The sequence below is a fragment of the Chiloscyllium punctatum genome, chromosome 40, assembly GCF_047496795.1.
Source record: "Chiloscyllium punctatum isolate Juve2018m chromosome 40, sChiPun1.3, whole genome shotgun sequence".
Taxonomy (NCBI): domain Eukaryota; kingdom Metazoa; phylum Chordata; class Chondrichthyes; order Orectolobiformes; family Hemiscylliidae; genus Chiloscyllium; species Chiloscyllium punctatum.
Genome location: NC_092778.1, coordinates 625,983 through 640,975, shown reverse-complemented (window position 1 = coordinate 640,975; position 14,993 = coordinate 625,983). Strand labels below are relative to the sequence as shown.

At 41.3% G+C, this 14,993-nt stretch overlaps 2 protein-coding genes across 14 annotated transcripts in view; one reads left to right on the top strand and one right to left on the bottom strand.

Annotated features, from left to right (window-relative positions):
• Positions 1–13,349, top strand: part of LOC140464265 (trinucleotide repeat-containing gene 6A protein-like) — a 180,215-nt gene extending 166,866 nt beyond the window's left edge. For all 10 annotated transcript variants that reach the window (XM_072559118.1, XM_072559117.1, XM_072559109.1 and 7 more), the window contains 5 exons: positions 3,336–3,443; positions 3,995–4,213; positions 7,448–7,518; positions 8,498–8,637; positions 11,324–13,349. In XM_072559118.1, the coding sequence (XP_072415219.1) occupies positions 3,336–3,443; positions 3,995–4,213; positions 7,448–7,518; positions 8,498–8,637; positions 11,324–11,696 (911 nt within the window). In that variant the 3' untranslated portion in view covers positions 11,697–13,349. The remainder of the gene's footprint in view (positions 1–3,335; positions 3,444–3,994; positions 4,214–7,447; positions 7,519–8,497; positions 8,638–11,323) is intronic.
• Positions 13,350–13,436: 87 nt separating this feature from the next.
• LOC140464266 (uncharacterized) overlaps positions 13,437–14,993 on the bottom strand; it is a 53,579-nt gene continuing 52,022 nt past the window's right edge. For all 4 annotated transcript variants that reach the window (XM_072559122.1, XM_072559121.1, XM_072559119.1 and 1 more), the window contains one exon: positions 13,437–13,835. In XM_072559122.1, the coding sequence (XP_072415223.1) occupies positions 13,761–13,835 (75 nt within the window). In that variant the 3' untranslated portion in view covers positions 13,437–13,760. The remainder of the gene's footprint in view (positions 13,836–14,993) is intronic.

Below are 14,993 nucleotides of genomic sequence, written 5' to 3'. Positions count from 1 at the left end.
TGAATAGGCTAGGGCTTTTTTTCCTGGAGCGTCAGAGATTGAGGGTTTATAAAATCATGAGGGGCCAGGATAGGGGAGTGCAAAGCTAGAGAGCAGAGGTTTAAGGTATGTGGGGAAAGATTTAAAAGGGCCTAAGGGGCAACCTTTTGATGCAGAGGGTGGTGCGTGTATGGAATGAGCTGACCGAGGAGGCTAGTACAGTTCCAACATTTAAAAGACATCTGGATAAGGAAGGGTTTAGAGGGATACGGGCCAAATACCTGCAAATGGGACTGGATTAGGAAATCTGGTCGGCATGGACGAGTTGGATTGAAGGGTCTGTTTTTGTGCTGTACAATTCTGACTCTAAAAAGGCTCCTTGGCCCATCGAGTCCGCTCCAGTCAACATAACCATTATTGGGATCCCACTTTCCAGCACTTGGCCCATGGCCTTACATATGTTGGAGTCCACACCTAATAACTTCGTAAATGTTGAGGGTTTCTGCAAGTACAACCCTTAAAGGCAGTAAGCTTCAGCTCAGTTGACTGGGCAGTTGGTTTGCAATGCAGACTGATGCCTGGCTTTAGTTCCTGCACTGGCTGAGGTTCCCATGAAGGACTCTCCTTCTCAAGCTCTCTCTCCTTGAGGTGTAGTGACCCTAAGTTAAGCTCTTTAATGAGAATTCAGCCCTGTGGTCTCTGGGACAGTAGTGACTTGACCTTTTACTTTTTAAAGGCAAGTATCCCATGTGTTACCTACCTGTCCTGCTACCTTCAGAGGCCAGTGAATATACTAAGGTCCCTCTGACTCTTGCTGCTTTCCGGAATTCTACCATTCACTATGTTTTCCCTTGCCTTGCTTATCCTGCTCGTCTGCATCAACACATACTAACTTGAATTGAATTCCTTTTTCCACTGATCAGCCAATCTATAATCTTTTGTAATCTAACACTACCCTCCGCACTTTACTGTCTTACAATTTTTGTATCATCCGTAATCTTACTGATCGACCCTCCTACATTTGACTCTGAATTGTTTATGTTTGCCACAAACAGCAAGACCTCTTTGTTTCTTGTTATTCAGCCAATTCTGTATCCAATTAGCCAGTTTCCTTGGATCCCATGGGCACTTGCCTTCACTATCAGTCTGCCAGGCTGTCATATACGCACCCTGTCACTCCTTTGAAAAATTCAAATTGCCCAAACATGACTTCTCCTGAACAAAGGCTTGCTGACTGTTCTTAATTAATCCCTGACTCTCCAAACGCAAACCAATTCTACCCTTCGGAATTGCTTCCATTGGTTCCCACCACTTAGGTTAGACTGACTAGTCTGTGGCTTCCAGGTTTATCAGTGTTCCCTTCTTGAATAATGGTACCATATTGGTTGTCCTCTCGTCCTCCGGCACCTTTCCTGCAGCCAGCAAGGAATTGATATTATTGCAGCACTCTAGCTATTTCCTCCCTTGCCTCACTGAACAGCTTGAGAAGCATTTCATCCAGTCTTAGAGATATGTCTTACTATTAAGCTTGCCAGACTAATTAATTTATTTAACATAATCCAATAAATATATTTATTTAACATAATCCAATATTTAACAGACTCTTAGAAGGAAGATTTTGATGTCACATCATCCCTCTCACTATTGAACACTGATGTATTCACTTAGAATCATGTAAGCATCCAGTGGTTCCATGCACAAATTACTACTGTGGTGCTTTATGCGCACTGTTTTACCTACTTATCCTTAACATACTTGTAACATAACTTAGGATTTTAGGACACCCTAAAATCGCCTGCACCCCCTGCCATTTATATACCATTATAAATGAATTCATATAGGTATAATTTAAAACCTAAGCAGGGCAAACCATATTGTCAGCAGTGCTTTCTTATCCAAGAGAAATAGAAGAGCAAATATGCAAGCAAACTTGAGTGTAAAATAGGAAAGTAATATCACAGGATTTTAATTTGGAGTCAGAGTCATGCAGCATGGAAACCAGACCCTTCAGTCCTTGCCAACCATTTTCCCACGTGCCTGTGTTTGGCCAAATATTTCCTTTTCATATACGTACGCAATTGTCTTTTAAAAACTGTAACCGTACATGCATCTACCACTTCGTCTGGCAGTTCACTGCACACACAAACCACCCTGGATATGAAAAAGTTGTCCCTCAAGTCCCTTTTAAATCTTTCTCCTGTTAGCTTAAAATATGCCCCCTACATTTGAACATCCCCAAAGGGATAAAATTTGCTATTCACCTTATCTGTGGCCCTCATGATTTTAGAAACCTCCATAAAGCTCACGCCTCAATCTCCTGTGAAAAAAGTCCCATGCTATTTTTAGAACTGAAACCCTCCATTCCTGGTAATGTTCTGGTAAATCTTTTTTAAATCCTCTCCAATTTTAAAAACATTCTTCCTTTAGCAAGGCAACCAGAACTGCACACATTTATATAGTTACCATTCCAATCTCTGTTATCATAATTGAGCAATTATTGCCTTGGAGTTTACAATCCCACTTGGGGTCCCAACTCTCACTTTGGAAAGTTCTGTCTTGAGCCTTTCAGCATTAGTGTAGACAGTCTTTCCAAATTCTTTGTGCAGTCTCCTGTGATCCAAACCACAACCAAGTTAGTTAAAATCTTTCCCAATATTACCAACAAATCACTGCACAAGGATGTTGATTCCCCCTCCATTAAGGTGCAGCTCATCTGAACTGTACAGATTCCACCTCCCCAAAACTGTCCCAGGAATTTAAAGCCATCTGTCAAGTCTCAAATTTGCTGCTGTATCATAATAGCTCAAACACACTCAAGCATGTAATCCAAAGATTATGATCTTTTGAGCTACTGCCTGCTAGCTAGTTTCCTGTCTAGTTCCCCTAAATTCTTCAGGACCTTATTCTTCTTTCTCCTCATTGTTACAGATGTTGACCACAACAATGGCTATATACAGATGCGCGTGCAGATAGGCACACCCATACGTGCAGCACCCCACCCCCCACCCCCCCCACCCAATTTGCTGCATCCCATGTTACCCGAGTGGCTAGTGGGGGCTTGTGTAAGGCAAGGAGGGAATTGAGAGATGTCATAGCAACTAGGAACTCCGAAAATATTCCTGATATGAGGAAAGTAAGGGGTAGTTCCTGAATAATAGCATTTGTACTTTTGACGGGGTGGGTGGGAGTTGTTTGCTGTTTTGAAAATCTTCAATGTTTTTATTTTACGGAATCAACCTATTTCATTTAACATCAAGAAATTATAGTTTAGCATTTTTAAAAAACGTTTGCTACTTGGTTTAAATAATTTCTGTCATACAGCTAATAAGCAATTGATGCTTGTTTATATTCAATAGGGTCGTCCTCATCTATGAACACCACGCTGCCTTCAACTAGTGCCTGGTCCCTTGTTGGTGCCTCCAGCTACAATAGTTCCCTCAGCAGTACAGCACAAAGCACTCCAGGTAGGAATCTTTTATACAAAGCCTGCTACTAAACATTACAGAAATCCCTCTCTGACCAAGTCATTATGCATGGGTTGCAACTAGGATATAGATATTGCTGTAACTGAGGCATTCCATTAAACATTTTTAATGGCTAGATTTCAATAAATCAACACCCCCATCTCTTGTTTTCTTCCTTATCGTGGCCTTCAGTTTGAGACTGGCTACACACATTATCACTAAGTCACTTATACTGCCTAGGAACCACCAAGAGGTGGCAAGGATCTGTCGAGACATGATGCTTTCTTCATCAATGCTGGGACTTGGCAGAATCACCAGTCTTGCCCCTTATTGCTCAGTGAATTTGAGGGACTGTTCACAGTTGACTGCAACCGGCATCTCTTCCTCACTATGCAAATTATTTGGGGAATGCATCTGGAAGTTGGTATTAAATTCCAAATTTTAAAAGCTCAGGAATTGTAACTTAGTAATGTTCCACATGGCAGTAACAGATGTATGTTGCAAGTATTTTATAATTGATTGCTGACATTATTTATGTTTTCAATTTGCAGCCAGAATCGGTGACCCCAAATCCACTTGGTCTCCTGGTCCAGTTACCAATGCTTCCCTTGCTCATGAGCTGTGGAAAGTCCCCCTGCCCCCCAAAAACACTACTGCTCCATCCCGTCCACCACCAGGGTTGACTAATCAGAAGCCTTCGTCCTCGTGGGGAAATAGCTCGCTGCGTGTGGGCGGAGGATGGGGGACTTCAGAGTCCAGATACAATCCTGGTAAGAGGGTATGGGATGAAACGTTTCTCTTCCAATGCAGTAAATGATGTCAAGAATTGGCAGCAATTCAAACTACACCATTTTGCAAAAAAGCTTTATTGTTGTGTAGATATTAAAGTACTGGCAAAGTAGGTTTCTGGAAATGTTTGTTTTAGAAACAATTATGCATTGATTTCTTTAGTCTACTTTATCTCTGTGCACACCCTCCACCAAATTCGAAACACCCGCTCTCTAAGTAAGCAAAGATTTCTCCTACTTCTCTCTTAACCTTCTGCCAAATCCTGTTAATCTAGGCTCCCTGAATATTGAGCTCTTTGCTCAGGTAAACAGGTCTTTTTTTATCTACTCAGCCCAAGTTCCTCCTAATTTTATACATCCCAATTAAATCTCACCTCTGTCCCAGCAAAATCAAGCCCAATGTTTCTAGTCTTTCCTAATGGGTACAATCTCCATTCCTAACAATATGGTGCTAGCATGGGTAGAGGATTGGCTGACTGGCATAAGACAGAGTGTGGGATAAAGAGATCTTTTCAGGATGGTAGCCAGTGACTAGTGGATTTCTGCAGGGGTCAGTTTTGGGATTACAGCTATTCATATTATACATTAGCAGTCTAGACAAAGGAACTGAGGCATTGTTACTAAGTTTGCAGGTGACACAAAGGTAGGTGGAGGGACAGGTACTGTTGAAGTGGGAGATGCAGCAGGACTTGGACAGGCTAGAGAGCAGGCACTGAAGTGGCAGATGGAATACAGTGTGGGAAGGTATAAGGTTATGAATTTTGATAGCAAGAATAGAGGAATACATTATTTTCTAAACTAGGAATGGCCTCCGAAATCTGAAGCACACTGTTACAGTTAACATGCAGGTTAAGTTGGCAGTTAGGAAGGCGAATGCAGCCTAAGCATTCATTTTGAGAGGGCTAGAATGCAAGAGCAGAGATGCGCTGCTGAGGCTGTATGAGTTTATGGTTAGACCACATTTTGAAAATTGTGAACAGTTTTAGACCCTATAATCTAAGGAAACATGCTAGTCTTGAAGGGGGTCCAGAGGAGATTTACAAGTATGCTCCTGGGGATGAACAGTTTGTCATGTGAGGACCAGTTGAGGACTTTGGGTCTGTACTTGGTAAAGTTTTACAAGGATGAGGGGGAATCTCATTTAAACTTACAGGATACTAAGAGGTCTGGCGAGTGTGGTTGTGGAGAGGATGTTTCCACTAGCCTCAGTGAAGGAATGACCCTTCAGAACTAAACCAGCAGGTGATGAATCCATGGAACTCATTACTACAGAACGCTATGGAGGCCAAGTCACTGACTATATTTAAACTCCATTGTGGTAGCAATTTTGAAAGCTGCCTTGAAATTCAGGTCTCTCTTTGGTTGCTTCCGTTTTATGTCCACAAACCAATTGGTCCCACAAGACATCTCGGAAAAACCCTCTGAATTCCCAATGTCCTGCTAATCACTATAAAGCAACCATAAATGGACTGTTCCTCCTGTTGTATCCATCTATAAAAACTGAAACTTTTTCTGATCACCAGCAGCTTCAGTGCAAAATAATTTCCTAGCTGTTGGAATGTCTTCTGTGAGTTCCTCTTGTTGTACCAGACTCCTGGAATTGTGAACGCCTTTTTACTGATAGTACTTCAAACAAAAAAATCCATTATGTCCTCCGTTGCAATGTTTGTCTTTAAGAAAACACTAACCTGTTCTGTATATAAAGTCCAATTTTCTGACTTTCCATCAAACCTTTATCCAAATTGGCCTACCATTTTGTCTTCCCACCAGTCGGGAATTTTTCCTGCCACTCAAGTCTAATAGCCATTTGTAGCTTGCGTCCCCTCGTTCAGCACTTCTGTGTCTGCTGTTCCTACACTGGCTATGCTAGTATACTGTTCCTCCTTGGCATCACCTTCAGCCTGAGTTCTCTTGTGAGTGTCCTCCATGACAACTTCGGTAGCTCTGCGTGTATCTGCTCCTGACACCAAAAAAAGCCAAGTTTCCACCCGATTCGTGGGCTGGATCCCACTGTCCTTGCCACTTATTAAGTTAGTGCTTCCTTTGGAACCAGGAATTATATAGGTGAAAGTGAGGACTGCAGGAGAGACTAGGAATGATATACCGACTAGACAAATGGTAAATCTGAACAGGAAAACTTTTTATTGACAATATTCACACCTCCACAACCAGTTCTAGACTGGACCCAAGCTCTGCTCCTCCAGGTCACACAATCAGCTCTTTTTAAAAGACAGCACCTCTAACTACATATATAACACTTCTGTCCAATTCAAAGGAGCCTTAATTGAAATCAGATTCAAATGCAATCTCCTAGAAATGGAGATTGTTCAGAACAATTGAGATAATAAATTATGTCAGAGTGGGACTTCCAGCCCAGGTGTTTGCTTCGCACTTCACAGATTATTAAAAGACTGAGGGAGTCTAAGCATTGAGTTTTGAATGGTCAAGAGCAAAGGTTGCACAGTTCACAGTACAGAAACTGAGAACAAGCAATCAAATCTATGGATTTGTTTGAGAAATAAATTTTCAGTGTTAGTTGAGTGACTTGAAAGTGATGGTATTGGGGACTATATGGGATTTTGTTTTGCTGTGTTTTTTAATTCTTTCACATTGCTGTATTCAGATAGCTTTGTCTGTTTTATTTCTTCCTCTTATTTGTTTTATGTAATGAACTTATGTTCTTTTGTTAAAACCAAATCTGCCTTTTGCGCTTCATTTAGCGAAGGACTGCATCTTTAAAAAGAAACATGATGTATCAGGCCAGATTTCATTCCGGAATCTGATTTGTCCAATAGGAACATCAGCTGGGCTTGTAAAAATACATGCAAAGAATAATAGTCAATTGAAACTTGGTGTTGATACTTTTAAATGTGTGGTTACTTGGAGGATATAAAGGAATTTTTCTGTTCTCCATGCTTTAAAAAGATACATGCTTTATACTCAAAGCAATTTTTTTTTCTCTGCAGTTGTGGTTTTAACTGGTTGTTGCATTGTATTGAGGTGAAGATTACAAGTTACTTAGTTGGTTTTGGGAACTCATTCCCATGTACTGCATAGGGTCAGGACCACCGAGACTGCTTGACCTTGATATCAACCATTGTTGATATCAAACAGAATGGAGTTGGAACTTCCAAATGAGATATTCGTTTGAGTGACAAGGCAGATGATTGGGGATGATTTCCATTTACTAGTTCCATTTTTGTTTACTTAATGCAGGTCCAAGCTGGGGTGACATCAGCTCAGGGAGAATAACCAATTGGCTTGTTCTCAAGAACCTCACGCCTCAGGTAAGCAAGTTTATCGTATTCAGGCTCTGAATCAGTAATCCAGATGCATTGCAGCTCACCCTCCAGTGTACCTTCCACTATACTTAGTTGAATTTTGACTAAGAAACTCTGACAGTCTACCCTGATCCCTGACACTCGCTATCGTAAGAAATAGTAACCTGACTCGCGGTCACTGGAAAGGACCAAGGTTGTTTACATATTATACTCAGCAATTTTGGGCAAATTAATCTGTCCAACCTTAATTCACATTTCTCCATCCCCAAAGACATTGAGTTATGCTGAGCAGCAATGCGAATCCTCTGCCGCCACTTTTTAAAAATAGCATTCATCATATGTGATTGTAGACAGTCAGTTTTATTGGTCTTACTGGGATATTTTCCAGGTGATTGGATTGCTGGAACCCTGGCTGGTTAGATTGTTTTGTCTCTTCCAGCTCTAGCTGCCACAGCTAGCAATAGAGATTGAACAGAAGCTCTGTGGTTCAGGAGTGTAACTCACTCAGTTTTCTGAGCTGTATCAGGATATTCAGCATGTGTTAAAGATATAGCGCAATTTTAAATTTCTCTCCTGTTGATAATTGAGGTTCATTGTTTATCAGTAAGAACTGGTGTTTTAAACATTGGGAACTTCCCTTCACCACTTCTCATTTTCTGACAATTATTGTGCAACCCAGATATGAGATCTCACTCCAAACTTCACATTTCCAATTCCTTCACCACCTCATTGGTGATCTTACCTTCAACATCCTAGACTCTAAACATTGATTTCCCTTCTTATATTCCTACCTCAAAAACATGTCCCATTGATCATTAGGACCGGTCACCTATCCTAAGTTTGCCTTTTGTTGTTTATGCCAACTTTTTTTTACCGTTCCCATGAAGCACCTTAGGATGTTTTATTGTATTAAACATGCTAAATAAATGCTACAGGCATGAATTACTCTGGCTGACTGGGCGCTTGCTATGTCTTTAACCTTCAGATTGACGGCTCTACTTTGCGTACACTGTGCATGCAGCACGGCCCACTAATAACATTCCACCTTAACCTGCCCCATGGAAACGCTTTGGTCTGTTACAGTTCGAAGGAAGAGGCAGCCAAGGCACAGAAATCTCTACACATGTAAGTTGCACCTGTCCTTTATTAATAATCTGGATTAAAATCTTGCTTATTCTAGAGGGGGATATTGTAGAATTAGTACAGGAACCTGGATTATTCGAAGGAGATCTTGAGGTCCTGATAGAAACATTACACCAAAGACATGTTTCCAGCAGTGATCGTGTCTTTTGTTTACAGTGATTAAAAGTGAACTCTGCTTCCTGAAATGCTGCTGAGAACAGTCCTGGGCTGCACGGAGCCCAGGCACCGTCTCCAAATGACTGACCTGTTCTCCCTCTCTCTCCACACATTCCCTGGAGTTCTACACAGGGGTGTACCCCTAAACCTCTCCTTCCCCAGATAACCTCTCCAACATGATCCAATACATGGCAACAGTGGAACCTGTCAGAGTTATATGTGTGGCTGTGTGCGTGCGCTATGTGGAGAACCTCCAAGGTCTTTATGTTCAGCAACACTCCCTAGGACCTTACCATTAAGTGTATAAGTCCTGCTAAGATTTGCTTTCCCAAAATGCAGCACCTCACATTTAACTGAATTAAACTCCATCTGCCACTTCTCAGCCCATTGGCCCATCTGGTCAAGATCCTATTGTAATCTGAGGTAGCCCTCTTCGCTGTCCACTACACCCTCTAATTTTGGTGTCATCTGCAAACTTACTAACCCTAGTTCTTATGCTTGCATCCAAATCTTTATGTAAATGACAAAAGGTACAGGATCCTGTGGCACTCCACTGGTCACAAGCCTCCAGTCTGAAAAACAACCATCCACCGCCACCCTCTGTCTTCTACCTTTGAGCCAGTTCTGTATCCAAATGGCTAGTTCTCCCTGTATTGCGTGAGATCTAACTTTGCTAATCAGTCTCCCATGGGGAACCTTGTCGAACGCCTTACTGAAGCCCATATAGATCCTGTCTACTGCTCTGCCCTCATCAATCCTCTTTGTTACTTCTTCAAAAAACTCAATCAAGTTTGAGAGACATGATTTCCTACGCACAAAGCCATGTTGACTATCCCTAATCAGTCCTTGCCTTTCCAAATACATGTCCATCCTCTCCCTCAGGATTCCCTTCAACAACTTGCCCACCACCGAGATCAGACTCACTGGTCTATAGTTCCCTGGCTTGTCCTTACCATCCTTCTTAAACAGTGGCACCATGTTAGCCAACCTCCAGTCTTCCGGCACCTCACCTATGACTATCGATGATACAAATATTCTCAGCAAGAGACCCAGCAATCACTTCTCCAGCTTCCCATAGATCTCATTCAGATAATCGAGGTTCCTCTGTACAGTGTGGAAGCCCATCGTATCCACACTGACCCTCCAAAGAGCATCTCACCCAGACCCACCTCCCTACCATACCCCGTACTCTTCATTTCCCATGGTTAATCCACCTAGCCTGCACATCCCTAGACACTGAGAATGTGACAAGAATATAATTTGAACTCCGTTTGAGTGTGATATGCTCAAATCTGAAACAGGAAAAGGACAGTTTGATAGAAATGAGGTGAAAACTGACTAATTTTGTTTGGGTAAAGGAACAAGTCAGTGTGGTGGTATGTTACTCAGCAAGAAAGATCCATGAGTACCTTATTAGATAAATTAAAGGTAGTATAAAATTTAAAAGGAGAGGCTTCTCATGTTGCATAGAACAGCCTGGAAAATGGGAGAGTTCTAGAAACCAACAAAGGATGGGCATAAAATCAATAAGGGAATAAAGTAGAATGTTGAGATTTAAGAGTAGAACAGTTATAAAGAGATGATTTGCGGACAGCTCGCAAAGAGTTGCCATGCTCTGGTGCCATCTAAATTTATAAACTAGCCTGACTGTCACTGATAATACTGGATTAGTGGTGCTGGAAGAGCACAACAGTTCAGGCAGCATCCAACGAGCAGCGAAATCGACGTTTCGGGCAAAAGCCCTTCATCAGGAATGTCACTGTCACTGATAATAAATAGTTCTCTCTCCATGGTCCGTTTCAAAACCAGTTTCCCTTCATTTTCAAGGCCAGCAACCTCACCACCTACAGATCCAGTCCAAAACTTGTCTGTCCTCCTCAATAATTGCATTGCCTCTAAATTCCCTGTGCCACCTTGGACCTTTGGATGTGTTGCTTTCAAGGTCTGTACATCTCTGATGAAGATCCCTGCTTGAATCTTTTCCAGCCTAACTTTGCATCGCGCACAAGTCATCTAGCTTAATGCTATAAATCCTCTTTATTGTGCATTATCCAGCCACGTCATGATTAATTGTGATAACCTTCTCCCTTTCACTGCTCTACTGCCTCCAGAAAAAATCAAACATGATTCCAGCCTTATCTGTCTAAATATAACCAGCGCATTCCCAGTAATTTTCTTCCCATTTCAATACACAAAACTCTGCAGTCTCCCCTAGGATATATTGTTGGGCTTCTAGTAATGCTTTGACTACCTTTGTGCTTTCACATATTTGTCATGGTTAAGTTTCTTCAACTCAACACCAAGGAGATAAAAATTCCATAATCCACTATTTTATCCAGCTTTAAAGTCAATCTCAAAATCTATCTTTACAAACCAAACTCAACTCTGATTAATAATAAATCCAATATTTTTCCCCTAGTCCCCATGTTTTTTTTGTTTTTTTACGTTTCAAATTGTTGTATGAGGATAGATTGTTAACTGCAATTGACTTTGTTTTTCTTTTGGCTTACAGGTGTGTTTTAGGGAACACTACCATTCTTGCTGAGTTTGCCAGTGAAGACGAGATTAATCGCTTCTTTGCACAAGGCCAGTCGCTGACCCCTTCTCTGGGCTGGCAATCTCTGGGATCCAGCCAGAGCCGTATCGCATCCATTGACAGTTCCCACCCATTCTCAAATCGCAATGATCTCAATCACTGGAATGGTGCTGGGTTGTCTGGAACAGGTAGTGGAGACCTCCATGGCACTTCACTCTGGGGTACCCCCAATTATTCCACAAGCCTGTGGGGAACCCCAAGCAGCAATGACACGCGGGGAATCGGCAGCCCCTCCCCCATTAATGCTTTCCTCCCTGTTGACCACCTTGGAAGTGGAGAGTCCATCTGAACTTTACTCATGACTCAAACTGTGACCTCTACATGAAAAGCAGCACTAATCGGACTTTTCACCTACAAGTGAGAGAAATGGGGGAAAAAGGGGTCACCTGTGGAAATGTTCCGTTCTGCACCTTTATTTCCACTTTCTTTTAGCCCAGAACATATCAGTTTTAATACTTGAATCATGCAGGCCAATAGTTAAAAAAAAATGTGAAAAGTATATATTTATACTTCCAGATAGTGCTATCCATTTAAAAGAAAAGAAACTGCTTCAAATGAGCTAGTTTGTGTGCACTCATCATGTTTGTTCCTTAAATTCCAAAACTTTGAGTTGGCTGATGGGAGCGTGAGCTGTTAATCTGCACTGAGTACTGTCTCCCTGTCCGATTGGCAATAGGGCGGGGTGGGGGGGAGAGGGTAGTTCAAGTGTAAATGTTTACTCAAGGATGTTCTTTTAGCAAGGAAAAAAAACGGACAAAGTGTGCTCTTTAATATGCCTTGACATGTACTTAATGTGGTATTGTAGAGCAAGGTCAAGTTATCATACTGACTTTGCAGTTTCAAAAAGTATTGCACCAACTTGTTTCTTTTGAAAACGTTTTAATATGATAAAATGAAAACCTAAAGAATTTAATCTCTACAGTGTGACACTGTGGGCAGCAGCTGTGACTTGCAACCCCACCCTGCAAGCCAGGAGGGTACAGCACTTTCAATAGAGCTTTCATTTTTTTTTGGAGGTGCCCTGGTCGTGCCCTCTTGTTTACAGACTTTCGAGGGGAAATGTTTACTCTTCCATCATTCATAAAAATGAAAAAAAAATTTAAAAATTTAAAAATAAAAAAAAATTGCGGATGAAGATGTTCTATCTCTGGGAATATTGAACAGTGTTTTGACCATGTTCTTTTTTTTTCTATTCCTCTATATCCTGAAACGAGAGAGAGCATGGTTCTCAGGAAATAGTTCCCCCCTCCCCGCCTCTGACACAGTAGAAACTCCTGGTAGATTTGTGTAGGAAATCCCCAACTTTAGCACTGAATTAAACTGCTCTGTAAAAGTTACTTTTTTTTTGCCAAGTTAAACTGCTTCAAGCTGGAGTTTCCAGTCATTGCTTTGAAATTGCTGTCTTTTTATAGTGAGTGAACGTGATATGTCGTAGTATATATATATTTTATTTTTTCCCTCCTTTATATTCCCATTATTGAGTGGCTAAATGTATTTTGCTATTGTGACTGTCCAATGACTGTTGTACTTAAAAAGAGAAACTGGCTGAGATCTGTAACTATGCATACTGTAACCAGCTCTGGTGGTTTACAGAATCATACCGTTCATCTGTAAGAGGGCGTTTTTAATGTAAAGATTTGCATATAAGAGTCCTACAGAAAACAAATTACTTTACACTTTTTTGTTTTGTTTTTTTGCCACTAAATGTATTCATTTGTGCTTGTACAGAGAGCAGAGAAACCAGGACACAATTTTAACACTGCAGACAATGCCACCATTTCATTGCCTTCATTATAACTGTCTGTTGGAAGATGCAAACAAGTCAGTGGCTTTTTAACTGTTTACAAATAGAATGTGATTGTAAAATGTATAATTTGGTTGTGTTGAATTATGAAGTTACTTCAAATATTAATAAATCATGACTTTTTTTGGCTGCTCAGCATTTATATCCCTTCAGTTCTGTTATTTCTGTACAATGGTTGTCTCCTTTTGTAGTATTTCGGTCTAAGTTCAAAGCTCTGCATGTTCTTTCAGCTTGCACCCCTCAACACACTGCCTTGTCGCCTGCATATTGCAAACCAAAAGGGCTCGTTGTTCAGCACAGGTCTGAGGTCAGAGTGCAATTAGCAGATGGCATGTTGTTTTAATCTGCTGTTGTAACCCAGTTCCACAGGAAGCTTACACTCTCCAGAGTGACGTTAAAACTCCAAAGCCAAGTGGAAGGCTGATTGTTTTTGCATGGGGCAGTACAATAACATGGAAAAAAGATAATCTGGTGATTCATGTACTGCTCTCAATCCAAGTACAGGAAAACATTCCTGACCTTCAGGAAAAGGATGACTTTCTCATGTTTTCATGCTGTCCAGTTTTTTTCCAAGCTTACTAGTTCCATCCCTTCACAGTATGAACGAGGTCTCTGAGCTGTAAACTGCAACAAAGAAATCATATGATTTTTGTTGTCATGTAGAATCTGCAGCGCACAAACAAAATCATTCAGACCAAATGATTAATGCAATCTTTCTCAATTCAGATTCTCAGCAGTGTAAAGAAATTCCTCCTAAATTCTGTTCTATAATTATGCTATCCTGTGGTTAATTTCCCCCCTTTACTCTCTTCTTTTAGATAGATCCAAATTAGCTTAATGGCAGAAAGCTGTTTGTTTGTGTGACTGGAGGCCAATGGCATACCACGAGATCAATGATTGGTCCCTTATTTGTGATATTCATGAATGATGTGGTTGAGAATGTTGTGGAGGGGAGAATGACAAGTTTGCAGATCACAAAGATTGGCTGGTTGACAGGTCTCAGGTTGCAGAAGGATATAAATGGATTGGGCAGATAAGTTGCAGATGGAATGTAACCCTGTAAATGTGAGGTGATGGACTTTGAGTATTCCCTTTGTCTTGTTATTTCTTCCAATGAATGATAGGACATTAGGAGGCTGAGCAGAACAGTGGGACCTTGAGGTGCTTAGCCACGGTTCCCTGAAGGTGTGAGGGTAGGTTAATAGGGTAGTTAAGGCATTTGTGATGCTTCCTTTGAGTTGAGGCAGAAAGGTCATGTTGGTAGCTGTACCGAACTTTGGTTAGGCCCTAGCTGGAATAGTGCGTGAATATGGTAACCACACCATAGGAAGGGTATGATTGTACTGGGGATGTACAGGATATTTACCAACATTTCAGCTGAGAAGAGAGGCTGAAAATGCTCAGTTTGCTTTCTTTAAAGCAGATAGAGGTATAAGATTGTGAGGGACATGGATAGGGTGGATAGAAGGCAGCTGTTCTCTCTAATTGAAGGGTCAAGAACAAGGGTAGGCACTGGCAGCTGGGTGGTGACAGATACTTGAAATGCACAGTCTGGGAGGGTAATTGACGTGGGTAACCTCAGCCTTGAACATTTGAAAAGGTGGGAAAGTGAACTGGGTAGGTAGTAGTGTATTTTTGGTGGTGCAGACTTGAGGGCTGAAGGATCTCTTCTGTACTGTATTCTTTGATTTTGCTCCAATTATTTTTCCTGGCTTGAGTCCAGTTCAGGTAAACAATGTCCCTTAGTCATGCCACCTTCCCGGTGATAAATAGTCAGTAATT